At 52.2% G+C, this 25,062-nt stretch overlaps 8 protein-coding genes across 8 annotated transcripts; 5 read left to right on the top strand and 3 right to left on the bottom strand.

Moving 5' to 3' along the window:
* Positions 1 to 492, top strand: LAESUDRAFT_150504 (uncharacterized protein). Its single transcript, XM_040901362.1, has one exon. The coding sequence runs from the start codon at positions 108 to 110 to the stop codon at positions 360 to 362; it is 255 nt and encodes an 84-aa protein (XP_040764486.1). The 5' UTR covers positions 1 to 107; the 3' UTR covers positions 363 to 492.
* A 1,498-nt stretch (positions 493 to 1,990) lies between these two features.
* On the top strand, positions 1,991 to 4,457 carry LAESUDRAFT_653135 (glycoside hydrolase family 16 protein; the record flags this gene model as incomplete). Its single annotated transcript, XM_040904395.1, has 6 exons — positions 1,991 to 2,198; positions 2,453 to 2,735; positions 2,799 to 3,053; positions 3,398 to 3,560; positions 3,616 to 3,828; positions 3,885 to 4,457. 6 exons carry the CDS (start codon positions 1,991 to 1,993, stop codon positions 4,455 to 4,457), a joined length of 1,695 nt encoding a protein of 564 aa, XP_040764485.1.
* A 2,598-nt stretch (positions 4,458 to 7,055) lies between these two features.
* Positions 7,056 to 7,650, top strand: LAESUDRAFT_725829 (uncharacterized protein). Its single transcript, XM_040908898.1, has one exon. The coding sequence runs from the start codon at positions 7,093 to 7,095 to the stop codon at positions 7,291 to 7,293; it is 201 nt and encodes a 66-aa protein (XP_040764484.1). The 5' UTR covers positions 7,056 to 7,092; the 3' UTR covers positions 7,294 to 7,650.
* A 1,150-nt stretch (positions 7,651 to 8,800) lies between these two features.
* Positions 8,801 to 10,659, bottom strand: LAESUDRAFT_725828 (uncharacterized protein). Its single transcript, XM_040908897.1, has 7 exons — positions 10,286 to 10,659; positions 10,050 to 10,229; positions 9,870 to 9,998; positions 9,570 to 9,815; positions 9,408 to 9,518; positions 9,246 to 9,341; positions 8,801 to 9,187 (listed from the first exon to the last, which is right to left on the bottom strand). Exons 1-7 carry the CDS (start codon positions 10,292 to 10,294, stop codon positions 9,176 to 9,178), a joined length of 783 nt encoding a protein of 260 aa, XP_040764483.1. The 5' UTR covers positions 10,295 to 10,659; the 3' UTR covers positions 8,801 to 9,175.
* Positions 10,660 to 11,902: 1,243 nt separating this feature from the next.
* Positions 11,903 to 15,511, top strand: LAESUDRAFT_653104 (glycoside hydrolase family 95 protein; the record flags this gene model as incomplete). Its single annotated transcript, XM_040904390.1, has 17 exons — positions 11,903 to 12,074; positions 12,128 to 12,210; positions 12,368 to 12,473; positions 12,521 to 12,556; positions 12,612 to 12,747; positions 12,804 to 13,489; positions 13,617 to 13,702; positions 13,758 to 13,835; positions 13,953 to 14,013; positions 14,069 to 14,085; positions 14,148 to 14,225; positions 14,283 to 14,391; positions 14,442 to 14,537; positions 14,597 to 14,662; positions 14,712 to 14,992; positions 15,056 to 15,172; positions 15,230 to 15,511. 17 exons carry the CDS (start codon positions 11,903 to 11,905, stop codon positions 15,509 to 15,511), a joined length of 2,490 nt encoding a protein of 829 aa, XP_040764482.1.
* Positions 15,512 to 17,202: 1,691 nt separating this feature from the next.
* On the bottom strand, positions 17,203 to 18,388 carry LAESUDRAFT_679265 (ATPase V1/A1 complex subunit E; the record flags this gene model as incomplete). The annotated part of the gene is made up of 6 exons (XM_040905698.1): positions 17,203 to 17,476; positions 17,527 to 17,614; positions 17,679 to 17,993; positions 18,047 to 18,129; positions 18,187 to 18,267; positions 18,335 to 18,388. The coding sequence occupies 6 exons, from the start codon at positions 18,386 to 18,388 to the stop codon at positions 17,414 to 17,416; spliced, it is 684 nt and encodes a 227-aa protein (XP_040764481.1). The 3' UTR covers positions 17,203 to 17,413.
* A 293-nt stretch (positions 18,389 to 18,681) lies between these two features.
* On the bottom strand, positions 18,682 to 20,649 carry LAESUDRAFT_700121 (VHS-domain-containing protein; the record flags this gene model as incomplete). The annotated part of the gene is made up of 5 exons (XM_040906401.1): positions 20,390 to 20,649; positions 19,980 to 20,343; positions 19,639 to 19,917; positions 19,501 to 19,585; positions 18,682 to 19,442 (listed from the first exon to the last, which is right to left on the bottom strand). The coding sequence occupies exons 1-5, from the start codon at positions 20,533 to 20,535 to the stop codon at positions 18,682 to 18,684; spliced, it is 1,635 nt and encodes a 544-aa protein (XP_040764480.1). The 5' UTR covers positions 20,536 to 20,649.
* A 3,599-nt stretch (positions 20,650 to 24,248) lies between these two features.
* Positions 24,249 to 24,691, top strand: LAESUDRAFT_759235 (uncharacterized protein; the record flags this gene model as incomplete). The annotated part of the gene is made up of 2 exons (XM_040912570.1): positions 24,249 to 24,425; positions 24,479 to 24,691. 2 exons carry the CDS (start codon positions 24,249 to 24,251, stop codon positions 24,689 to 24,691), a joined length of 390 nt encoding a protein of 129 aa, XP_040764479.1.
* Between the last annotated feature and the right edge of the window lie 371 nt (positions 24,692 to 25,062).

The raw sequence follows: 25,062 nt of genomic DNA, 5'->3' as shown, positions 1-25,062 counted from the left end.
AGTTAGTAAAGGCAGTTTGGCACAGATCGTAACCCAGAAAATGGAATTTGCAAGGCTTTCTTCAAAACTGTTGATTTGATGGCAAAGGTTGATAAAATCTTCCTACAATGAGAATCAGTACTTTCTTCTCTGCGAGGTACAAGTATGTGTACTCGGCATATAGCACCCTGGACATGGGCCTGTGTAGTATGATTGGGCTTAGTACTCCTCTTTTTGGCAACGAATTCATTGTATCAAACCGGATTTACCTAAAACAAACCCGCATCACGAATGGGAACCGAGTGTGGAATGTAGATAACGAGATGATCACAGATACGAGTTGTCGAGCGGCCGCACAGAGGAGACGAGAAGCCCAGGTGTAGACATTTGGAAATGGAACTTCTGAGAGTGCTTGTGCGGGCGAGAGCGTTGACGAAAGAGTAAGAACTAGACCTGTACGGCAATGTTCAGGCACTGTCAACGATCAACTAGTATGGCACTGCCTTCGGTATATTGGGAGCGTTACCAGCTGTTACCAGCGAGTGCCAGTGCAAGGGTCCGTGGGAGCCGAGTAGCCGCTACCCAAGAAGGAAAGTCGGCAACGTTTTCGTCCAAGAGGCGTCGGGTGAAATGTGAAGAGCCGTTAGCCGGGGACGCGGTGGTGGCTGAGAGTACGCTGGCTAGTTGTGGCCCTGGGGCGGGAATGAGCGCGATGTGGAGGGGAATCTTCGGGGGGCCCCCGGAGAGCGCATGCACGAGGCAAGTGGAGATGGCGAGGCAATGACACGAATTGGCCTCGAGGCGTGCTCCGTTGTCTTTCTCTCCTTCTCCACCGCCTCTCGCGCAGAGTTCGCTCTTTTCTCGTCGCGGGAACACACGTACTTCGGGGCAGTGCTTCACAACGACAGGTAATCTTCATTCGCTGTCTTCTCGTCCATTTTTACACTGCTTCACTACATTCGATCCTTATCGCCTGCTGTTCTCCAAGCCCACTTCATTTAGTACCAGTTGAGCTTCATCTGAGCATACATTTACTGCTTCCATAGCACCTGCCTAAACAGACGAGAGGGACGAACGCACTCACCGCAACTTCTTCAATTACTACCACCACAACCACAGCATGGCCTACCGCAGGCGGGACAACTCGCAACAAGGTGGCTACTCGAGTGCAGATGCATACCGTGCGGTACCTAACAGTACGCGAATGGCCACATTTTCGGAAATGTATGCACACCTAACCTCCCCGCACTCAGCATCCACCGCCCCGCAACCTACCTCTCGTGCGCGCTCAGGCTCCCGAGCACGCCGACGCGAGTCACAGGAGGAGGCGATGCCGCTGAGCCCGCCACGACCGCAATTCATCGCAGGAGACGACCGGCGGTCGTGGTCGAGCAGCGAGCTCGACGGGGCGAGCGACTCAGACTCTCAGGCTGGCGCAGGGTTCGCCGGGGTCGGCGCGGCGGGCGGGAACAATGCCGGCGTAGGTGCGGCGGGACGGACGGGGGCAGCCGGCGGAGTACACGTGCAGCGAGTTTCCATGCGGACGCCTCACGTGCGGTCGGCGACGCAGCCGGTGCCGGGACCGGGGACGCCGGGCGCTGCGCAAAGGGGCGGCCGGGCCCGGGCGCAGCGGCGCGCATCGAACATGAACAGCGACCACGACCACGACGAGCCGCTCTCCCCCTCCTCCCACGGCCACTCCTCCATCCACTCCTTGGGTCCCAACCCCTTTGGCTCGCCCACAGAGTCTCCCCGTAATTCCTACTACGCCTCCAATAATCCCAACGCACCTCCTGCTGTCCCAGAGAAGAACGGCGCCCAGCGCAACCCTCCGTCCGCATACCCCTTCCAGAGCCACGCAGGCAACCCCGACCCCGTTCCTCGCAGGACCATGGACAGACGAAACTCGCTAGAGAGCCTTCGTGACGATGCCCGCTCGCCATCCAACAGCGGCCATTCCACTTACGCGGCCTACGTCGCTAGCGGCCAGCCCCACGCCCTCAACGCCCCCATGAGTGCGAACGCCAACAATCCGCTCTCGCCAACTGGCACGGGCACTGCCTACCCTTCCGGCGGTGCTGGCGGATACGGCCCCATCGGCGCTGGCGAGGTCGACGATCTCGGCCGCCCATATGCGCCATACATGGCCGACGCAACTGATCGCTCTCAGACGCCCCCAAGTCCTATGCGCGGCGGCCCCGGTGCCTATGGTACGTACCGTCTTTCCTTAGCGTACTGCTGGCGTTGAGCTGACCGTCAGCCGCTGTGCCCACTTCCGCTCCTCCCTCTGCGCCCTCGACGCCAAAAACGCCCAACATTGTTCTCACGCCCGCGTTTTCCTCGACGTTTGCCGCCTCTGCCTCAACCCCTCCCACCTTTCCACCACGGAATTCCTTCCCTGTGTCCTCACGGCCATACGCGAATTCCAACGCATACCCTTCGCTGGCATCGCAACCGCCTTCGCAACCATCAGATATTGGTGGGCCGGGTCTCCCACGCACGAGCTCGGTCCCAACTATCAACATGCGCGCCCCGTTCCTCAGTCCTGCGTCGCGCCCAGGGAGCAGTCTATGGGCTCCGCCGAGCTATCCGTATGGATATGCGCCTGCGAGCGGATCTTCGACCGCGCTGAACAACTATGCCGGCGCCGGCAGCTTTGGCGGTGGCTCGGGCTACCTATATCCAGGCCAGTATCCTTCATACCAGGACATCCAGTCGCAGCTCAGGAAGAGCAAGCCAATCATGCCCAGCTCCAGGTGCGTGCCCAAATGTTGGCTGATAAGGGGAAGAATTGAACGGCTCACCTTGACTATCGATAGGATTACGCAGAAGCTGACTGTAGAGGACAAGCCATGGCTGGCGACAAGAAGCAGGCGGGAGCGCGTCGGCTACTGGCTGACGATCATGGGCATGATCATAGGCTGTGGTGTCGCCGGCGTGCTTATCTGGTACAACTACACCGGCCAGTTCTACCTCACCGACAGCCAACTGTGCTCCGTCCTCTCGGAGGACTGGAGTGGTGGATTGGACCTCTCGAGCACGTGGGTCGCAGACAACGAGCTTGGTGGCTTCGAGTGAGTGTTGCATTTTGTGCAATTTGATTTGAAGATGGCGTCAAGTCATGCATGGTGCTCGTTGCTGGTGGTGGTGTGATGAAGGATGTGGGCCAGAACAGGGGCACATTCCCCTGCGCTAATGAGCGGTAGCGCTGGGCTCGCCATCTTCCCGCCAGTTTCCTCTTACGGAAGATCCGCGCACCGCCCCATCTGGCGGCGGTATCCCTTTGGCGGTGCACATGTCGATCATGTACGCTTGATCATGTACGCTTGGCCACGACGCATGACCTGTTCGATCTTTGCTGTCCACCTTTTGCGTCGAGGTATTGAGAACGTGGTGCTAACGAGTATGCTTCTTGCAGCCACGGCGAGTTCCAGGCAACAACACAGCTCAGCCAGAACCTCTATGTGTCGGACAACGAATTGTACATCATGCCGACACTCACGAGTGACTACATTGACAGCACGTCTAAAATCTTTGACGGTTACACGTTTAAGGTGCCGGATTGCTCGACCACGAACACCGTGAGTACTTTGTAGGTTGCAGTACTGACAAGTGCTGATTGTCGTTGCGCGGCAGACTGCTTGTGAGGTCTCGTCGTCGAACAGCACTGGCGCAGTTGTCAACCCGGTCATGTCCGCGCGTATCAGCACTCAGGGCAAGTACAGCATCCAATACGGTCGTGTCGAGGTCGTCGCGAAGATCCCGTCCGGTGACTGGCTCTGGCCGGCTATCTGGATGTTGCCCGTCAACAACACGTACGGTGCGTGGCCGATGAGCGGTGAAATTGACGTATGTACCTTCTCTGCCTCTCTCTGTTGGTGTTCTTCGTTTATGAGCCTGAGTAGATCATGATGGCTCGTGGAAATCCGTCTTCGTACCCCGCGCAGGGAGTAGACTATGTCCGAGGCCAGCTTATATACGGTGTGATGGCGTCGCTCCAGACAACGCTCTATGGATGGTGGGACAGCAAGATGACGCCCTATAGCGAGGGCTTCCACACGTATTCGCTCGAATGGACAGCGGACTGGATGCGTATCTATGTCGACTCGCGGCTGCACGCGATGGTGGAGTCGAAGATCCAAGGACGTGGCGGAAAGAGCTTCTTCGACCGCGGCGACTACCCGACGACGACGCAGAACGGGTCAAGCGAGGTCGTCGTGGAGAATATCTGGGAGCAGGCCGGCGGCGGACCAAATGCTCCGTTCGACCAGGAGTTCTATCTAATTCTGGACGTTGCAGCGGGTGGCACGAACGGGTGGTTCCCCGACAGCGAGGGCGACAAGCCGTGGTACGACGGATCGGATACGGCGATGCGAGAGTTCGCGGAGGCACAGAGCACTTGGGCTGCGTCGTGGCCGAGCGACGCTGCGGATCGCGCGTTCCGGGTATCCTCAGTGAAGATGTGGAAGCTTTGCTAGACGCTTTCGCGGCTCTCCTCATCCTCATCGTTTCTCCTGATGCTGCTGCGCACGCCCCTTTTCCTTCGCTCACGTTACGCTCTCTACGCTCACGCCGCCTCTGTTCCTGCCTCCTCACTCGATACCCTCGGGCTGCCACATACATGCGGACCTGGATCGACCGACTGGACACAGGACGAAAACCTGCCCACCTGGTCGTATCGACGGACTTTCTGATTGAATTTTTGACAATAACCATATACGTATACAAAGCTCGCGGACTCGTCTTTGAACTGCTTAGCTAGCGACCAGTATGGTATCGCGTGCGCGTAGAGTCGGTGTAGCGCTGTGTTCTGTGTCTCGTCTCTCGTTTGGCTCTGACTCTCGTTTACCATATGCTACGTACCCTTCACTTGCTGCGTTGCGTAGCGCATGTGCTCCCTGGTCTTTCGGCGACGCTGGCCGTGGTGCCGTCGAAAGACCGTTCCGCTCTTTTTTGATGCACACACTTGAACACACGCTCGCTGCGTTTATTTCGCCTCGCCGCTTCGCTGATCCACTCTTCTCTCCTGTTTGTTTCCAGTACATTTAGCTTAACATTGCGTTTTTTTTTCATTAGTCGGTTGTTGGTCGGTGCTTGTGCAAGGAACGAATAGACAATGCTTACAGCTCATGCATCATGGCGAGCGGTGTGCATTCGCCAGCGTGGATTTTGCGTGCTAACCTTTGTGCAGCTCGGAGGCACGCAGCGCCGGGCTGTGTGCAAGGAGGCGCATTAAGGCCGATAGAGCTCGGAGAAGGGGCACGGCAGATTGTTCTGGCAGGGCTGCATGCGTGCATGTCTCCAAGTTGCGTGCAAGCTGCCATCGCGCGTCCCGCGCTCCGCTCCGGAAAACACCACCCTCGTTCCTGGTTTTCACAAAAGCGTGAAGCGTGCCGTTTTCGTAAAGGCACGAGCCCTCATGTCCCGGAGGGGCAGGTCGCCGCCCAGATGGCGGCGGGCGGACGCTTAAGCGCACGCTGCACGGCCGTTGTCGATTGGTTCGAGATTCGCTACGTATGAGAGGAGAACGGTTCCACAGCGCGTTCCTCGGTTGAGCTTGGGCTTGGTATGATGCAGGATGGATAGGAGAAGCGGTTCGAGTGGTGAGTGAGGGGAGTTACATCATATGTGCCTCGCAAATGGAGTAAGCACCTGGCATGTCCCGGCAGATGACAGAATCTCCTTGGATTGCGGAGGCCGGAGAATGAATATTGAATGCCCTGCCATGCAATGGTGACAGCATGAACGCGGGGTCGCGAAGTTGTGGCCTTTTTCGTGGCGACGTCGCACGAGTCGAATGTACGTTAGTAATCAATGTCAAGGAATGAAGTGATCAGGAACCGTAACGAGATCCCAACATTAGCACCAAGACCACAGCATCTTGCACTGCTGGATACCGTTTAATTTCACATGCAGTGCAGGAGCAACCTGACTGCAGGAGCAACCTGACCGCAGGAGTCGTTGCAAGAGAAAGGCAACCGGAAGAATATGCAGCTTGGACGCGATCAGCATCGCACTGACGTGCTTCAATCTGTGTAATGAACTGGTAATTGTTGAGTTGTGTTTACGGCAACGAAGTCAACCATGGACGAGCCCGTAAATGTCAGCTATTCCATCATCCGCAGTGTTCGCCTCCTCCGACATAGCTGAAGTCAGGGCGTTCTCTCCCAGGATCTCAGGAACTATCACATTGCATGGGAAAAGCTTGTAAGACTCGACGAGATGAGTAAGGTAATGGTTCGCCGCGGCATGAATGCGTATCCTTTCCATTTCCATCTATGTAAGCATATCAGAATCCCATGAGGGCTATTGAAGCCCGCGTGTTCTCCCTTGAAGCATGAGGAAGCCCGACATATTGCCTCGTCTGGAGGCAATTCACATGCAGTAACCATGTCGCCAATTGGACACAAATCCCCGTAGATGGTCCTCGGGGGATCGCTCGCAGACCCGCGCAACACTCACCGGGTTGTTCCATCGGTCGCAATCCGGCCAACACAAGGTTCTGCCGTCTAGTTCGGACGCGCGCGCTGTCATACATACAACACCGCGTGTCTCACCTAGATGAAACGATAGAGGTGCAGGGAGTTCAGCACGATGAAGCAATGGGAGCATGAATGAGAGAATGAAGGCCGATCTTTGTACGCGCCTTCGCTTCTTTAATTTAGACTGCAGACGATGGACCATCGCCCAAGGCCCGCAAGATAGTGTCGAGACCGCAGGTACCGTCTTACGGGCGGGGCGTATCGCAACCACCGGATGTGGACACCGACCCGACGGTGCGTCGCGATACATCACTCACGGCGAATTACCACATCGATGGCTGCTAAGCCGGAGGTCACATTTCGCACTATCAGAATGCGTTGAGAATATCAATGAGGTCGCGGAAACTTCAGAGCTCAACGCAGCACCAAGAAGACTTTGATTTAGGCGCGTCCAGAGGAATTGTTCCTCATAACTCGTCAGTCAGGCCAAAGCGTTCGTTGTCGCCAAGAAACACGTTCTGTAGATCCTAGAATCGTGCACATTTTATCTATGGACAATTCAACAACATTTACAACACCATATGGTCGAGGCGTGGACGGACCATCGGATGAGAGGTGGATTGGGTGCGAGATGGATGACTCAGTGTACGGAATCTTACATCTGCTTGCAGAAGGTCACCTCATAGGCAACTTGAAGAGTATCGGAAAGAGAACGTTCGTGCGCAAAGTTATTCCTGAATACTTGGTCGGATCCTACGAGAGGACAAGGGACTCGACAAAGAGGCATGAGGGAGGCACGAGAAAAACGCGCTCATTGAAATCTTTCGGATGAGTTGAGACTTCCGTCCAAGGTCCAAGGCAGGATGCAGATGGATGATTTGGCGTTAGGAATGCGTCCATACGGAGAAATACCCACTGATCGTAGAATTAATGAAGGCTGAGAAAGCCGTTGAGTAGACGGAGACATGACTTCCCTGTGCGTGCACTTATGCTATGAACAGAAGATTTCGTTCTAAGGTGCCCACAGGAGGCATTAAGATGCGCAACGAATGAGATGAACTTCTCAATAGCAGTATTCCAAGTCACTGCTAGAGCAGGAATAGAGTTAACAGCACCATGTGACTCTTAAATGTATGGCGTATGCAGCTATTAGAGTCTTTCGAGAAAGTATCCCTTCGGATATTTTAAGCACACTTAGCTGTGAGTCATAGATGTTCCTACAGCATCCATAATAGAGCAACAGTTCGGTGGCCAACCAGCGAAAATCCCCAAGCAATGAGCAACAAATGAAAGAGAGGGGAGTTTGGACGGGTCCAATGACGGCGCCATCCACTGACGCGCCCACGTGACGGAACGCGTCGCGTCGCGTCCAAGGCGCTGAAGAAGCGATTATCAGGTGGCACTGTAATTAAATGCTGCTGGGTTGATTCTGCCCGGTTCTCAGCCCTAAGACTAGTATATTAGTATTTCTGTAATCAAAACATATGAAGTTGAAGATAAACATCTGCGTGATGGGATATGCACAAAGAAAATCACAGAAGCGCGTCGGAGTCCATTTAAAGCACGGACTATCATCATGCCACGATGTTTTGTGATCATCGAGTGTTCACCCTCACAGTAATCTCCTCTCACATCTCTAAATTGTCTACTCAGTTAATGGTCGCTAATTTTATTGTTTTCTAGCATCATGAAGCACACTGTCCGATCCGCATTAAGCAAAGTTATGGCAGTAGACCGGAGAGGTAAGGAATGGCATGTACCCTCGCAAGCGCAGTTCAACATAAACCTATCCATTGGGTATTAAAACCCAAATGTTAAATGTGAAGTGCCACACGCGCGTCCGAGCGAAAGGAGTTTCGAACGTTGAAGAATATTAATCGATGAAGTAGCGCAAGGGGCCCGGGTCACGCATGCTGGGCCCCAGAAGCTTCCAAAAAGTCGGCGTCTCGATAATTCACGCGGGCATTGGCATAGCGATGTATCACGGTCGGTCCTGAAACACATTACGCGATCACTTGAAAAGTGGATCCGTGAGCCTATCCTTCACAAATCGGCCATGAGCCAGCAGCGGAGTAGGGTGTGATGCAGTATGGAAACGCACGCGTGGCGGCTTTTAAATGGGCTCAGCTTGCATCGAAATGGAACATATGTCACGTAGAGTTCATAGCCGGTCAGTTACAGAAAGAATTTACCTTCAGAATCGCGCTTCGCCACGCCTACGGTTCGTTTTCATGCAGCATATCGGCCTACCACAGATGCCGACCATACAAACGAGGGGGAATTTGTTGCGGGCTGTGTACCGGTAGAACCTGCTTCCTGGCGCGACAACGGTGAAGGGTGACGAGGGGACCCACAATACATAACAATTTGTGAAAGCCTGGACGAGGCCTTACCGCCATCACATACACCCAGGCAGTTCGTAGCGCGGGGCTGCTCATCGGCTAATCTACAGAACAGCGAAGGCTGAGTCATCTCGGCGATTGAGCACGATGGTACGTAAGTAAAAGCGCCTCTCAGGGAGAGCTAGCGCCGCAGGAAGGACAGATTGTTGGATTGAGTGGCTCGAGGCAGGTATACATCAAACAGACTGCGTGGTATCGATCATCCTCTGGTCATGAGGGTCGTAAGGAGACATATCTATTTTCATGAATGGAATTGGATGGAATGACAGTCTCGTTCTCGCCTTCTGATCGTTCTAGGTGACGTGAGGTGAGCTACGCGGGGTCCTGTGTGTCACACGTGAATCAGCCAGGGGCATTCGGCCGAAAACGCGGTGATGCTTACGACGTCAGCTTCTGCAGGAAGGCTGCGGGAGGGATGGGCGTCGTCCTGAAGGAAGTATCCGAAGATCGGCGAAGTGCCGACTCGGCGGAAGCCAGCCTGTACGAAGCAGGAGAGAGTGAGTCATCTCGTACTGCGGCAAAAGAGCGGGCGAGGTGTTGGTACCTTGCGGACGAATGCAAGGTTGCGCCTCAGCAGTTGGGCTTCTGCGGAAGAACCCTGTAGGTTCGAAGATATCAGAGGAACCGACGGTCGGGTCAGTATGAACTTGACGCCCTGCTTGTTCATGAGTTTGATGTGTGAATAACTGCGACATGACGGACATACCTCTTCATGCAACATATGGAAGAGCGTTTGAAGCGCCCAAGAGGCGACGCCACGGTGACGGAAGGGCTGGTCGACAATGAGAAAATCGCCCTTGGGGCTATCCGTGCAGCTCAATACTGCGATCTTCACGCCAGTAGTGCTGATCTCAGGGCCAAAGGCTTTCGTGCCGGCTTCTTGGCCGTTGAGCCAACGTGTTTGGAGAGCACCGCGCTTGTCGAAGAGCAGGCCGCCGATCTCTTCCAGCTCCTGTGTGAGAGGTCGCTAGTGAGAGAGTATGCGGTTAAAGTGAAGATCCTGTACCTGACCGCCCTGTTCGGACATCTGTAGGTCTTCCTGATAGTCTTCGACGAAGTTGCCGTTGATGAGCCGATAAGAGAATTGGGCGACCCTCTTGCCCCAGTCTGCGGTTTCGACCTTGGCCTTGTAGTACTGAAATAACAAAGTGAGTCGTGACAGAGATGCGAAGGAAGCTACCCATACTCTTAGCCATGGTTCAAAGTCGTTGCGCAGCTCGCGTTGGACTTGAAATCCGACCCGATATACAATGAGCTTGAGGTTCCCTACATCACCGACACAACCTTCGGAAGCTACCTCTCGGTCCACTGCATGAGGGGGCTTGGTCTCTGGAAAGTCTGGCAGTCCAGTGCGTTCGATCGTCTCCTATGCATAGCTCGTCAGTCTCGGTTTGCGGAGAGACAATTGCAAACGGCACAGACGTTGGCCATGATTTGTTATGGGGTGCGACAATAGAGAATGACAAGTCCTAGCTAGTGGCGTAGAGTAGAAATAGAGTCCTCGCAGGAGGATTTCAGGCAGCTGAAATTTTACCATTCTGAATGTTGGGACGACCATGCCGCTTAAAGCATGCAGCTCGACCGAGCTTTCGTGTCGCCGCGGGAACAATCTCAGTCTCGAATTCGATCAGAAGTGATCATTAGGTGATGTTCTAGATCGGCGAAGGCCCCTGCACCCCGAATCGTGTGTTTTCACGAGTCTGAATGGAATGGTGTCTTTAAGGACGTGAAGGGGGACAAAATTCTCAATGCAGAGCGTTCCGGCACTCATCCACTGCTTCATGGAAAAGGTCGAGACTCCGTTTCGAGTCTTTGGCGACCAATGGCTCTGTGTCGCAGACATGCAGGTCAGTACAGTAATGCAGCCTGGGCATCAATAACAAGGATCGAACCTCCAGCGCTCCCAGGAACCTTCTATTGTGCATCACCGCAGCGCTGAACAAGGAAATGTCTAACGGGCGTTCCGATTGTTCACGCGGTGTGCCGGTTCCCGCAGGTCGAATAACCGTCGGCTCGCCTGCAGCTTGTGGACGATATCTTCTTACCATCACGGATACCAGCTCCTATTCCTCCAATTGTCAGTGGATTCTCCATGATATAGTGAAGACTGTCTCTATTGTCCACGGTCGCTTTCTACTCGTTGTCTCTGCCAGTTGTCAGTACCAAACAATTAGTTGTTCAGCATCATTCTTTCCACTAAACTCATGGAGTTCTCGCGAAATGAACTCAAAAGAAATTGCGCAGGAATAGATGCAGGTCATTGCAGGATGCAGCGGCCCGATCTGCCTGATGGGCGACTAAGCAGCCAATAGTGGCGCCTTTCTTGAATGATTCTCCTAACCGACTCTCAGGGTCAAACGCTCATTTCACCAGAACGATTAACCTTTCAGGTGGTCTTGATCGTTGTTGTGCTGCGTCCAGACTCGCGAACAACGTCAGGCTTGCAGTTTCATTGATAATCTGTTGAGCCTAGATATCTAACCCTCGCGGGATGTTCAGACGATAACGACCCGTGTGGTCGGAAGTTCATAGCGGTGGTTCTATCTGAACAGCTCGCATTCGCCGCAAAACTACTCATGTGAGTCGCATATAAGGTGTCCGCGGGCCACCATCTTCTCACCTGGGTCACTTGACACTTCATTCGCGATGTACTCACATGGGGATGACAGCATCTACGCGGGAAGTCGCCTCCCGACAGTATACATCCCCGGTGCCTTTGCAGTGACATTGATGGGTTCGGCCGGCACTGACACCACCTGTCCAGTCGTCTCGAGGGTATACAGGCTTCGCTTTGCTGGTTCTCGACTCCTCGAGGACACAGGGTGCGATCGAGTTGCTTCGGGCCACATATTGTACGTAATAACGTATGCTCATCGTCATGTGAGGCGTCACTCAACGGCAAAGGAAGAGCTCAGGCACTGAAGCCCTATTCATTGTCCGTTTAAGCCTCAGGGATTATAGGACCATGAGCCAGGTGCCCTTAGAAATCGCTGGGTTGCTCTCCCCACTTTCACAGCCCATTGTCCAAGGTGCAGCGTCATGCTATCCGCATCATTTAAGACAGCCCTGATATACCTGTGTCTCGGTTCTCTTGCTGCGGCAGCACCTGCTGTCTTCCCGAGTTCTGGGAACGGGCTATGGTACACATCTCCAGGTCAAAGTGACGCGTGGTCGAGTGAATGGCTGCCTATTGGCAATGGATACCTTGCAGGTAAGGACTTTTTGTGGAAAGTTCTAGCTGTGATCCTCATCATAGAACCTTAGCCACTGTGCCGGGAGAGACCGTGCAGGAGACAATGCACGTGAATATCGAATCTCTTTGGTCTGGTGGGCCTATGGAGAACTCGGTAAGCGCATGATTCGTACTTAACCTAACCTTTGGTCCGGGTATATGCGCCGCTATATGACCATTTACAGCGTATTGGAAGGCCTGGATCCTTTTTTAGTGGTTTACGAGAATGAATGACAGGTAGCTGATGACACTTCGTTTCTCTCTGTCGACAGTCTTACAACGGTGGCAACAAACTTCCTTGGCAGCAAGCGGCAATGGCTGCGGATATGGAGGCCTATCGTGCGGCAATTTTTGAAAGCGAAAACGGCACGATCAACAGTAGGTAGCAACATATCAGAGCGATCCACATGTCTAACTCTTCGCAGACATCGAAGAGTTGATGACTCTAGCCGGGGCATATGGTGCGAATCAGATAACTTTGATATCTCCATCATTCCTTCTGAAGGCCACGAATAGGCTCATATGCTGCAGCTCCATCGTTATTGACCACGTTGGACGTGGCTGGCGATGTGACTGGTTACTTTCGGTGGCTGGATCTTGACCTTGCTGTGGCACGCACTCAGTGGTCACAAGGAAACGCGTCATACTTTAGGTGAGCGGCGGTAGATACTGCCACGTTGACGGTCCTGAAATTCTCTGTACTTCCAGAGAGCAATTTTGCTCTAATCCGGCCGAAGCGTGCATTCAGTATCTCAACACGAGTGCCGATTCGCTACCCGAACTCACTTATGCTTTCTCGATCGCCTTAGACGCAGGGCTCCCTGTGCCTAACGTAACATGCTACGATCAGTCCACGCTCATGGTTAGGGGTTTGGTGAACGATCCCGGCATGACCTACGAGGTCCTCGCACGCGTGTATGCATCTCCTTCCGCCACTGTCTCGTGCACCGCGTCTGGAGCAAATGCAACAATCAGTGTCGAGAATGCAAGCGAGGCCTGGATCTTTTGGGTTGGCGGGACGAACTATGACATGTACGCTGGCAATGCCGCGAATGGGTTTTCGTTCGCTGGTCCAGATCCGCATGATGCCCTTCTCGCGCTGCTCTCTGGCACAAATGCCTCTGATAGCACGTATGCCGACCTGCTTGCGGCGCATGTTGCAGACTACACTTCAGTCATGTCGTCCTTCTCCCTGTCACTGGGGCAGACGCCTGATTTCGCGACACCCACCGATCAGCTGAAGGATGCTTACCAGTACAATGTCGGAAATCCGTATCTGGAATGGGTCCTCTTTAACTTTGGGAGATACATGCTTGCAAGCAGTGCTCGTGGCACATTGCCACCGAATCTGCAGGGCAAATGGGTGGAGACTTGGAGTAACGCTTGGGGTGCAGGTGTGTTATGCTCATCCGCATGCCTCATGGTATATGGACTGGACTTGACGTTCTTTACGTTACAGATTATCGTAAGATGTAGAGTTTTGCTCTACATGAACGTTATCAAATCTCAGTCATCCGTTAGACTCGAACATCAATATACAGATGAACCATTGGTTCGCCGAGATGACCAATATGGACGTCGTGATACCATTGTTTGATTATATAGAGGTCAGTTTGTTGTCCTCTTTTTGGTGCCTTTCTAAACTGTGTCCTGTACTATTAGCAAACTTGGGTGCCGCGAGGTGCGGAAACAGCACAAATCCTGTATAATATCTCTCGTGGTTGGGTTACTCATGACGAGGTGCGCTATGAGGGCTTTCCAACTCGTGGAATCTGACACCGGTGCATTTCTCATGTCAGATGAACGTACGTGTTCTGCAAAAGTTTGGGATATTCCTGCGATCTGTTACTTTGGCAGATATTTGGTCATACGGGTATGAAGTTGGAAAGTAACTCTGCACAATGGGCTGATTATCCTGGTGAGTTCATAGGTAGATCATTTCCTCCATAGCGTACTGAACGTTCGATATTCAGAATCCGCCGTGTGGATGGTCAGTGCAAATAGAGCGCGCCAATGTACATTGACCTCAGTGATCTCATTTGATATCCACAGATGATCCATGTCTGGGATCACTTTGACTACACCAATGATGTAGAATGGTTCAAGTCCCAAGGGTGGCCTCTTCTAAAGGTATGGCTTAACATTCTTTAATGCGAGAAAGCGCAGTCGTATAACATCACCTTCCAGGGTGTCGCACAATTCCATCTGGACAAGCTCATCCCGGATCTGCACTTCAACGACGCGACCTTAGTAACAAATCCGTGCAATTCTCCTGAGCAAGTCCCCATCACTTTCGGTACGCTTGTCCATGCTGTTCGTTATTGCTCTGCGCTAAGATGCTTCCAGGCTGCCCACATGCCCAGCAGGTCATCTGGCAGCTCTTCAATGCCGTCGAGAAGGGCTATGTCGCGTCTGGAGATGATGACGTGGAATTCCTGGAAGGTAAGCTGTGCTCGTCTCAAAATGAGGATCGCCCGATTGAGATGCGCGATGTTCCTCAGAGGTACGAGCGAAGCGGGCACAGATGGACAAGGGCATACACATTGGCTGGTGGGGACAGCTTCAAGGTCGGCTCATCTTCTCTATGATACCTTGTTTTCACTCACGACAGCACAGAATGGAAGGTCGATATGGACTCCCCGACTGATACTCACCGTCATCTATCCCACCTTATCGGTCTATATCCCGGCTATGCAATCACATCCTACAACGAGTCCATCCAGAATGGAAGCACTACGGGATACAGCAAGAGTGACGTGCTGGCCGCAGCGCAGACCAGCCTATTCCACCGTGGAAACGGTACAGGTCCTGATGCTGACGCAGGCTGGGAGAAAGTTTGGCGAGCAGCATGCTGGGCGCAGCTGGCTAATGCCAGTGGATTCTACTTTGAGCTCTCTGTGGGCATCATTTATGCCGTCTCCTGCTCTCATTCTGAGAACTAAACAAATTGTGTTCGTCAGTACGCAGTTGAACGAAACATTGCGAACAACCTCTTCAGCATTTACACCCCCGCCGATGGTGTACTCGACGGAATATTTCAAATAGACGCAAACCTCGGTTACCCTGCTGCCCTCCTGGTACGTCATCCACAGCATTTCTGCGACGTGCGTTGAATGACCGCCTGTCACAATCAGAATGGCCTGCTACAAGCGCCGGATGTCGCATCATATTCTATTCCCTTGGTCGTGACCATTCTGCCCGCGCTGCCAGGCGTTTGGCCTTCGGGCTCCATCAAGGGTGCACGCATCAGGGGAGGCATGACTCTAGATATAGAATGGGCTGATTCGAGGCTTACTTCGGTAGCCGTCAAGGTCGATCAGAACATAGTTTCGCGGCCAGTCGAGCTCGTTTATGATGGCAGCGTAATTTGCTCCTTTACTACCTTTGGCGGCTTAACACAGACTTTGAACTTATAATCCTTTGGGTTTAGTCACTGCACGGACCGTTGTTGAGGACATATTCTCTAGCGAGTTCGACCTCAGCAGGCACGTAGTATTCAAATTCATCTTAGGCCGTTCAAGTCATTGTAATTATTCGAATGTGCATCGAAATCGTCATCCAAGGGGTCATCTTAAGGAGACATCGAGAAATACCGCGTATCTGCGCGCTTGGAGAGTAACACTTGGCATCAGGCCAGCACACAGGCACTGACATTCTTATTTCTGAAATGAAGTTGGGGTCGCGGCGTGAATCCAGTAGACTATTGAACATGATGACCATCTAGTACAACGTGCGATTACTCCCGGGCAAGGCACCGCTGACTGGCGCACCCGCGAGGCAACAGACTGCTCCAATCGCGAAGCCTGCGCCAATTCACAGCTTGGAAAAGGCACCAGGAAGCACAGGGACCTGTGCCTTCGCTTGCGTTCATTTGACTAAAAATACTTGGCGCAACTGATAGTCTGATGGCGTCAGAGCAATGAGAGGCAAGGTGAAAGCATGCTGTTGTCTTCAAGAGAAAGAACGGCTAGTACATATATCCACTGATGTGTCCAGGAAGGCCAATGGTAACTCAGTTGACATAGTTCATCGTCAAGTAGAGAACAAGTTTAGCAAAGAACAATAGCAGGATAACTTAGTGAAAGGTATGCCTTGAGAGTGGCTGCGGGAAAGCCGCTCAAGTTCCTCCTGAGGATGTTCTTTGTCAAAGGGAACCACGTGTCTGCTGTACTGTAAATGGCCTACGAAGGGCCAGTGAGTTTCGTGATTGCGACTTTTAGCTTCAGCTCCGCACAATAGGCCTAGAATTCTGGTCAATCGTACTAAATTGAAGACGGCTCACCATTGACATATGACAGTATGATAGAGGACCACCGCGGATCTGAAGCAGATGATGACCAGGCGAACATCAAGAGGCGACACTTGTTTCTAAGCCCCGGTCAACGGCAGTACATGCCAAAGTCCTCAATATTTCTCATGAAGGCATACCAAAAGCATGCGATCTGAAGTCATCAGTGTATGTTACGAGCGGTCCGATATGATACTCAACAAGAGGAGAGTTTTCCATGCCCCAAAGCATGAAACTGCGTCAGCTTTCCATCTATTCAGTATTGTCGAGTCCTGTGACCGAGTAGTATAAATGGAGAGCCTCCATCTAGGAGAAAATGCGCAAATCCTGAGAAGCAGTGAGGCGGACGTACTACTAAGAACTGAAGACAATCCATAGCGACGTGCCCGCCGCGAGAGGACTAAAGGAAGACACTCCCAACTTATGTCGCATCACGTCTAGTCCTTGTGGCGCGAGCCAATGATTTGTCTAGTTCGTATGTCGAAAACATATCATCGATCCCAGTCCCTGAGAGTCTGATACGTGGGCTTGCAAATGCATGGCAACGCTGCTTATGTCAGACCGTGGACTTTGGTAGACTCGCCGCATCTCGCTCAGGTACCTGCGTTACTTGTATCCTTTCCAGTTCAGAGAATCGACAGCATGTGCCCTCGAAGACAATCAGCCGATCGTATGTACTCGCTTTTGAAAGTGTGAGGGTCAATGTGTGCATGACTGGCAGCATGCTAGCGACATCCATAGCATCTACGCATCTGCCTCCCGTCCGAAGACTATCAGTATTTTTTTATAAAGTAAAACTTGAACGAAGGGCACACTTACCGTAAACTGCCAATCAATACCGTGACGTTTGCCATGCCATCATGCTAGCAGAGAGCATAGGGTCTTGTGCTATAAGCAGCGCGAACATATGTGTCGCAACCGGCTATTTTATCCGCAATAATGGTATTCTGTACATACATATACTTGTGTGTGTAAGCTGCAAGTCCTTGAGTAGGTACACACTGAACAGGTGGCAATGACCAGTAAGCGATCATGAGTAGAATTTGCGGTTTAAATTGGGACCAAAGAGATCGCTTCTGATCTCCGGAAGCATCTGTGCATGCAGTGAGCGACATTCGGTAGCCCTCTGATGCAGAAACGCACCCTATCCTCCAGCAATCGAAGTCGTTCGTCCAATGTGTTGTCTAGTGTGATGCGCTGATTTCCGCTCATGAGCTTGACACCGCCAGCACTGAGCGACCAACGAATCCATGAATGGTCAACACCATCACACAGCATGAGACGAGGACACCTACAGGTCCTTGTTCAGAGTCGCCTGAACAATCGCAGTGACGTGCCGGCCGCTGATATCCGTGTAGTGTTTCTCTGCCATTTCTGTGGCACGCTTCACGAGTTCGACGTCCGCTTCGCGTGCATGCACAGTGACCTCCTCCTCGAGCAGCTGCAGGAAGCCCTGCACGATTACGCCCTCAAGGAACTGTACGTAGCGAGCCTTGTCGCGCGCCAGGTCAAGAATCATCTCACGAGCGGAGTAAAAAAGGTCCTGGAGGTGTTCCTCACGCTGCTGAAGCAGCCGCAGGCGCGACTTGTTCGTCAAGGTCGATTGTGCGCTGGCGGCGACGTGAGGATGGGAGGAACGTGGGGTAAAGAACGACAAGCGTACATCTTCTGGGCGACCTCCGCGCCCTTGCGTTTCTTCTCGTACTGAGCATCAATGGCTTGCTGCTCTTGCTTGACCAGTTTCGCCTGCGGGAGCGGGCATGCAGCTGCGCGGTATGGCCGGTCCTGAATGGAGAAGCGTACCTTCTCAATAGCAAACTCCTCGTCTGCCTTCACCTTAATCTCCCGCGCCTTCTCCATCGCCTCCTGCTTAATAAACGCAACCTACAGCATATAATCTGCAATGTCAGGGTCGTTTCGGGGGCCCATGGTAATCTCGCAACGTGCGGACCATCTTATTCATCTCCGTTATCACTTCATCTTCGCTGAGCGGTCGTGAGGACATGGTGAAGGCAAGGCAAGATTGGGGTATAGCACAGTCGAGAGTATTTCGGAGGTGGTACAGTGATAACTCAACGAGCGCCCATGATGTGACAGTGAAGTCATCAGCCTAAAAGCCAATTGAACGGCCGTACCACCGCTTGTAAGGCTTGATCACGAACCGTTGTTAACGAAACCAGTGATTGTAAAGCACGCAGTTTACTAGGCTACATCCACACAATCCACACTTCTCAATTCAAGAGGTCCGTGTAGAACTTCGCCACCCGAACAATTCAAAAGATACAACAATATCGCGACTTAGAATAACCCGACCAGGTCAGCAAACGGGTCCTTTGCTTGTGTTTGTGTCTGGCCTGTCGGGACACCCCCCGCAGTACTCGCAGGCCGCTGCTGTTGTGCCTGCTGCTGCCGCATATGCTGAGGCTGCAGCGGCTGCATTCCCGTCTGACCACCCATGCCCGTCTCTGTGCCCATCACCCGGGTATTATCCGCAAAGTAATTTGGCATCGGCAGAGGTGCGGACGAACTTGATGCAGACATGTTTTGTTGAGGCGTGCCCAGCCGGATTGAGCCCAACTGCTGACCAGATGATGGCGAGATTGCGCCCGGACGCGTGGATTGGATTGGTAGTGAAGTCATCCCCATACCCATTCCGAGGTTATATCCATTTGATGGTGTTGGTGCGGCCATGTTCGTTCTCCCAAAAATGCTCGTTAGCTGTGCGGTACCCGTGCTCATTCCTATGTTTGAGCCCGAGCCTGCTCCAATGCCCATCACTGGTGGCTGCGCTATGGCGCTGGATGCTGCAGGAGACGGTCCGAATAGACTTGCGAGTTCGTCTATTGGTGTGACATTTGAGCCCGAACGCGATGCTGTTGCGCCATCCCCGGTGCTTGCTGATGGTGCCGAGTCGTCAAAGTCGATGAGTGACAGCTCGTTAGGCCCGCCGCCCAGCTCAGGCGGCACTGGGTTCGATGCTTGTGCGTAGTCGCCCTTCTTGTAGCACTCATATCGATATAATACGGAGTTGAGTTGGTCGTTGATCTGCAAAAAGGTGTCTATGCACAGATTCAGATCAGTACGCCCGTTCAGAGGGTAGCCAGAGGGCGAACGCACTGAGCGACTCGGGATCGTCTGTCTCCGCGTTCGATATCCAGCCTTGAATCTTCGGACGGGCCGCAGTGAGAATGGACGCGACTTGCTGCGGGGCATCATCAGCGCATCAGCCTCGACTCCAGCACGGACGGCGCTCACATCATACACGTCGCCCTGCACGAACTTCTCGCCCCGCGCCGTGTCCACGTTGTCCAGGATCTCGTTTAACAAGATGACCTTGCTCTCGAGCTTGTTCAGCTCCGTCAGTGCCTGAGTGCGGTAATCTGGCTTCGCGTCGGGGTTCGCACCGGCCAGCGTCTTCATGAGCTCTTGCGCTGCGGCGAGGTCGCGCGGCGTTCCGCGTCGGATCAGCTCCTGCAGCTTCGCCTCCTGCGCCTCGCGATCTTCTGCTTCGAGTTCATCCGCCGATTTGAGATTCTATAGAGAGGGCGGACATAAGAAAGTGTGAATTGATTAGCAGATAGCAATGGGAGACGCACCGAAGCAGACGCTATGGGAGGCTGTCGTGGTCGGTCCCGAAAGCGGTATCCTTTGAAGGTCAACAGACGATGCATGTCCCTTATATTCCCCAAATCCTCCTTCCACCTGGACTCAGTTGCGATTCCCTCCTTCCAGTCGTTGATGAGATCGAGGATTCTGGACATGACGGGCCCAGGAAATGGTGGCGGGCGTTCGGGGAATCGGCGAACAAGTTCATTCAGGAACTCCTTAGTGGAAATCTGCAAGTGAAAGGGATATCCACATGATTGTACGAGGGTCTCGAGGAGAGCGAGGGCGAGCATGGCAATGTGCGGGTTCCGATGATTGACCAGACGCGCTATAGTCATCGCCGCCTCTCGTGGCCTACCTAGCGTGAGCAGTGATTACGTTGAATAAAAGAACAACATACGTGTTAGCCTTCTTCTGGTTGATGTACTCCGCAACCTCGAGATGAAGCGCATAGTTCGGCTCCGGCAATGAGGGGCTGCAGGCCCGAGTGACGATGAACTCGACAGGGCTAACATTTGATGACCACCCCGGGGACGATGAGAGCATGTCGTTTGGTCAACTGGCAGCCTGCGGGATGGTCGATGAGACTTTGAGCAGGTTTCCGAGAGAGCGAACGTGTGCCTTCGTAGTTGGCGGAATCAAAGACGCGGAAGCGCCGTGCCTCTCTTAATGCTAGCATCCATGATCGATGCTCGTCTCTGCCTCCCGTTCACGATGTGCTTTTTCTAATTATGTTGCGTTGGACATCATCAGCTTCTGTCGACAGTTAACAGCTAGAAGGAGTACATTGTCATCAGATATCTGCTGAATGCGACCATTTTGAAGCTTCTGCTAGCTCTTAATCAGAAGCTGCAAAGACATATGAAAGTATGTATTCTAGGCACAGGAGTCTTACACTGAGAGCCTACATTCGGCATGCCCAGGCAGACAAAAGTATATTGCACTCGAGACAATGAAAATTAGGGTTCATGCTTGGCTAATTGGGTGTAAAATCAGGTAATTTGATGCATATATATCTGTAATTTTGTTTAATCCAGTTTGGTATCCTGAAATCTGAGAGTACTACTATCAGTGGCCCTGCAATGCAACTGTGACAGTAATGCAATTCACATTCTCCAGAGCTTTCCTCATCCCACGAAAATCTGGAAAATTCACTATATATGGTTGTAAACATGATGACTATGTCTACCGAGTTCTGTGTCATTCAGTTGAGGATTGGATGAATGCTAGGTAGATCATGACCTGCATGCTCAAAATGCGGGCTTAATCAGGCTTCGGCTCACTGCAGTTCATGTCCGATCACTTTAGTGAGTTAGTCATAGTGTGATATATGGTCAAAGATAGTACATTAAATTTTCGAGGCCTTTGAGCCCCCGGATGGATATCTGGAGAGAAAGAACAGCAGAGGTGAGCATCAGCGTGACAAAGTCGCCACAGAGGATCATGAGATCTGAACTCCGCTGGGTGCCAGCACGTGGCAGCCACCCTTCTCGGCACTCATGTGCCACAATCTGCGCTCGTCGAATCAGCATGCCGGGCAGAATGTGAAATACAGCATTGCAGCAACATGACTGATTGCATTACATCACCTCAGAAAATTGTTGCACTGCTGTTGCAGTCATTGTTGCCTTCCGGTATTATGAACATCACAAATATGCAGTATGGAAAAAAAATGATGAAGTCCATGAGAAGCATAGCTATTTAGTGAAATAGTTCCGGAGTCAATTGAATAAGTTCATGGACCACAGGAACTCAAAAGGTCAAAAAGTTGCATTAGAGGGCCGGTGTTAGTATATCATATATGGCAACAGGGACTGGCCTGCTCAATGATCACCACTTTGTTTGTTATCTCATGCGGCCAATTGATGAGTACCCCAGGGACCATTGAGGTGGACATAACATACATAGCATTGCATGTATGATTATTAGTTCATTGTTGACAGTACTAGCAATGTCACATTTGGCTAATAACACCTTTATTGATTTATTTTGAAATTGGTGAGGTCAGTGTGGGCGACGAGCTGAGTTCTGAACTCAAACAGCTCACTGACTCATCTGATGGCATTATATTATTATGCATGATGGCTGCATTCCGTTGATTGCTGTAAGAAAAACCATCATGGAACTAATGCTCAGCATAATGTGACACATCAAATTTCATAATTGTTGTTGAATTTTGAACTGTCACATGGTTAGCTATTCTCATTGAGATCCTACAACTGCACATATTGGGTCAGACTCCAGTCCATTTTGCTCCAGCTGACTTCCATTTTATATATGGTGGATTCACAAGTCAACTTGAGACTCGTCCCAAGAGCATCAAGTTGATAGCGAGTCTGGTGACCTCAGCTTGGCTTAGCTCAGCTCGTGCCCACACTAGATGAGGTGCAAAAGCCTAGATATATGAGTCTGACAAAGTCAATGACCTAACTATATATATTCACCATTCATGCCATACAAAAACACCTTAGATGGAGAGATGCTCACTATAGCAGATATCACAATATTGCCACTGGCAGCTGCATCAAAGAGGTCCTGTTGCATGATTAGTTAAAAGGTCATTGCTGATGTTGCAAAGTGTCATGTACCACTCTTGGAATTATGCCAGGTCATTCTTATTGACAATGCTACTAGTGCCCAACTTAGCTTGAGCTGACTCTCAAGCTTGAAGGTGTTTGTCTATTTTTCATGCATTGAGGTCCATCAGAAGATTATAAACTTGCAGAAGTAATTGCAGGTGTGTTGCATGTCAAACTGCTCATATGTTAAGGTCCACATTTTTCTTGTCTTTTTATGCCCCTGATGTAAATGCAGCACATATCTGCATGTCTCTATATTTTCATATTCTTGATCTGAAGTTCACTGGTGCAACGATGCAGCCGTCATGAGCCATCACAATGTGCATCGTGCACCGTGCATTGTATCAGCATGTTACTCCTGTCTCCTCAGCAAGAGCAGCAACCCTTCTTGTCTCTTGACCACCATGTCCTTGTCAAGCGCCCAACCAGCACAACAAACTGACGTCAAAATGGAGGTCGCCACTGTAGAGCGAACCCCCCCAGGGGAGTCTCCTATGGCCAGCAACAGTACTTCGATCCCAATAACTGATACTAGCTTGCACGGATTTGTTGCTGACATGGAGCAGCTGCTCCGATGGCTCCACCACATGGCTCATCTGGCCTTAGATCCAGTCATCGGTGAGGACATCGTGGATGGGTTACCGATGTAGTTGACAGCCTCACGGAAACCTTTGCTGAGATCCACCACAAGCTCCTCAACAATGAGAAGCTCATGCGCTGTGATTGCAAGAACTCGGCTAGCTGTGAAATGACAGCAAATAACTGAGCGGGATGAAGGGGGAACAGTGCATGGAAGGTTTGTGTCTAGAGGCGATGCAGAAGCCAAATGTAGAAGATGGTGGAGAAATGAACCAAAGCAATGCCCAAGAGGACAGCAAGGGCATAGAGGATGTGGCCTGAGGTGATGTACGTAAAGTACACACAGTAAAACGGTTCCAGGGCAGGTCTAATGGCCTCCGGACAGAATACAGGGATCTCAGAATGAGGGCGTACCGTATCTGCTGCTGCATTCTCCTGGCTTGTGAGGCATATTTGACAGTGAGAGCAAAGAGGAGAGCTCTGATGCATAGTAGAGCTGAAGCCTGAGAGGTGAACTGAGACCACTGTCCCTGTTGTTGTCCGCTGCTGCGCAAGCCGCTTCGCATTCTAAGTCTTGTAGGTACACGGTCAGAAAAGCAGTCCCCTTGTTGTCTATCTACGCGTTCTTTAAATATCGCAATTCTGGGACGTGCTCACCTCGGTCCTCGCTCCCGTATCTGACCACGCTTGGCCCCTAACCCATTGACTCATTCTGCTATTTCTTGTTCTCTCAGAGGGCCCGCTGCTGCCGACCACTCCATCACATCATGTTCCAAACCTGTGTTTTGCTATTCATTTGAGTAGAGACCTGCTCATTCCAGCTCCTGGTTCGCCACCCCAACACTCAGCCTCCACTACATCAAGTCCTGCTGACTTCCCCCGCAACCTCGTAACTGCATTCTCATTCACTTGCCTTGCCATCATGATGGTTCACTGCTGCCCCAATCTGACCTCACCCCTCTGTCCGAGACTGGGTGCTCCCTCCAACGACCTCCCATCGGCTTCACCCCCTAGAGTCCGAGGACCCACCCTGAGACTCTGTCTGCATCCGGATCTCTACCCATCCTTGCCCCTCATTCCCATCTCTTCTCCCACTCAGCCATGTCTCACACCACACAAGCTCGGCTTGATTCTATGGTCGTTACCTGCACCACCTGGCTCTGTCGCTACCTTCTCTTGCTTGAAGTGCTGGCATTCGAGCACACCCATATCCCGTCTGGGTTGCATCCCGCTGTGGTTGAGTGGTATCACTGGCACACTGCTGTTCAGTCACTTTTGGTATGTCTACCGACATGCTCTCGTGCACGCGCTGCTCTAAGGTCCTCTTGTAGCACTGGGCGGCTTCTGCTCATTCGGACCTTGTGGAGTCCAGTTTGCACGTTCACTCGATTGACTCCTACCCATGGGTCCATGAACTGCGCATGCTTGTCGACTCTTTACCAACCCCCGGTGGTGCTCCAACCAGCAGGACTCACCCCGCTGTCACTCTGGAGGACGATTCTGACTGCACGCTGTGCCCCGAGGACTTTGGTGGACAGTTCTGATATGAGGTACCCGGATGTGTATTGGTTCACCCTGGATGGGCCTCACGTATTGTGTACCCATTCTGTAGCATAGAAATGAGCAGCTTCCCCGTACTGCGTACTCTGCCCTAAGCCTGACATGCCATGTACCTGTCCCATACAGACCGTGCCTGTAGCCTGCTTGAGGGAACTTGTTCTGACCCCTGCTCATCCGCGTCATGTACTTGACCTGAGAGAACTCATTCTGTGTGGGGGCAGCCCAGAACGCCACCTCACAGCACTCTGACATGGGCAAGGGGGCATTCACCATCTTCACCGCTGTCATTCACCAGTGTGCTAGTGAACTGGACCCCTTGGGTGCATCTGCCTATACTAACCCTGAGCCTGCCCAC

This window comes from Laetiporus sulphureus, assembly GCF_001632365.1.
Source record: "Laetiporus sulphureus 93-53 unplaced genomic scaffold LAESUscaffold_19, whole genome shotgun sequence".
Taxonomy (NCBI): Eukaryota; Fungi; Basidiomycota; class Agaricomycetes; order Polyporales; family Laetiporaceae; genus Laetiporus; species Laetiporus sulphureus.
The sequence above is the reverse complement of the archived record's forward strand: the minus strand, read 5'-3'. Positions and strand labels throughout refer to the sequence as shown.

Coding starts and splice junctions, on each gene's coding strand:
- LAESUDRAFT_150504 (XM_040901362.1), top strand. CDS start 108: ATGAGAATCAGTACTTTCTTCTCTGCGAGGTACAAGTATGTGTACTCG.
- LAESUDRAFT_725829 (XM_040908898.1), top strand. CDS start 7,093: ATGGATGACTCAGTGTACGGAATCTTACATCTGCTTGCAGAAGGTCAC.
- LAESUDRAFT_725828 (XM_040908897.1), bottom strand. Junction 9,519..9,569: donor TCCATATGTTGCATGAAGAG/GTATGTCCGTCA, acceptor ATGAACAAGCAG/GGCGTCAAGTTCATACTGAC. Junction 9,342..9,407: donor ACCTTGCATTCGTCCGCAAG/GTACCAACACCT, acceptor TGCTTCGTACAG/GCTGGCTTCCGCCGAGTCGG.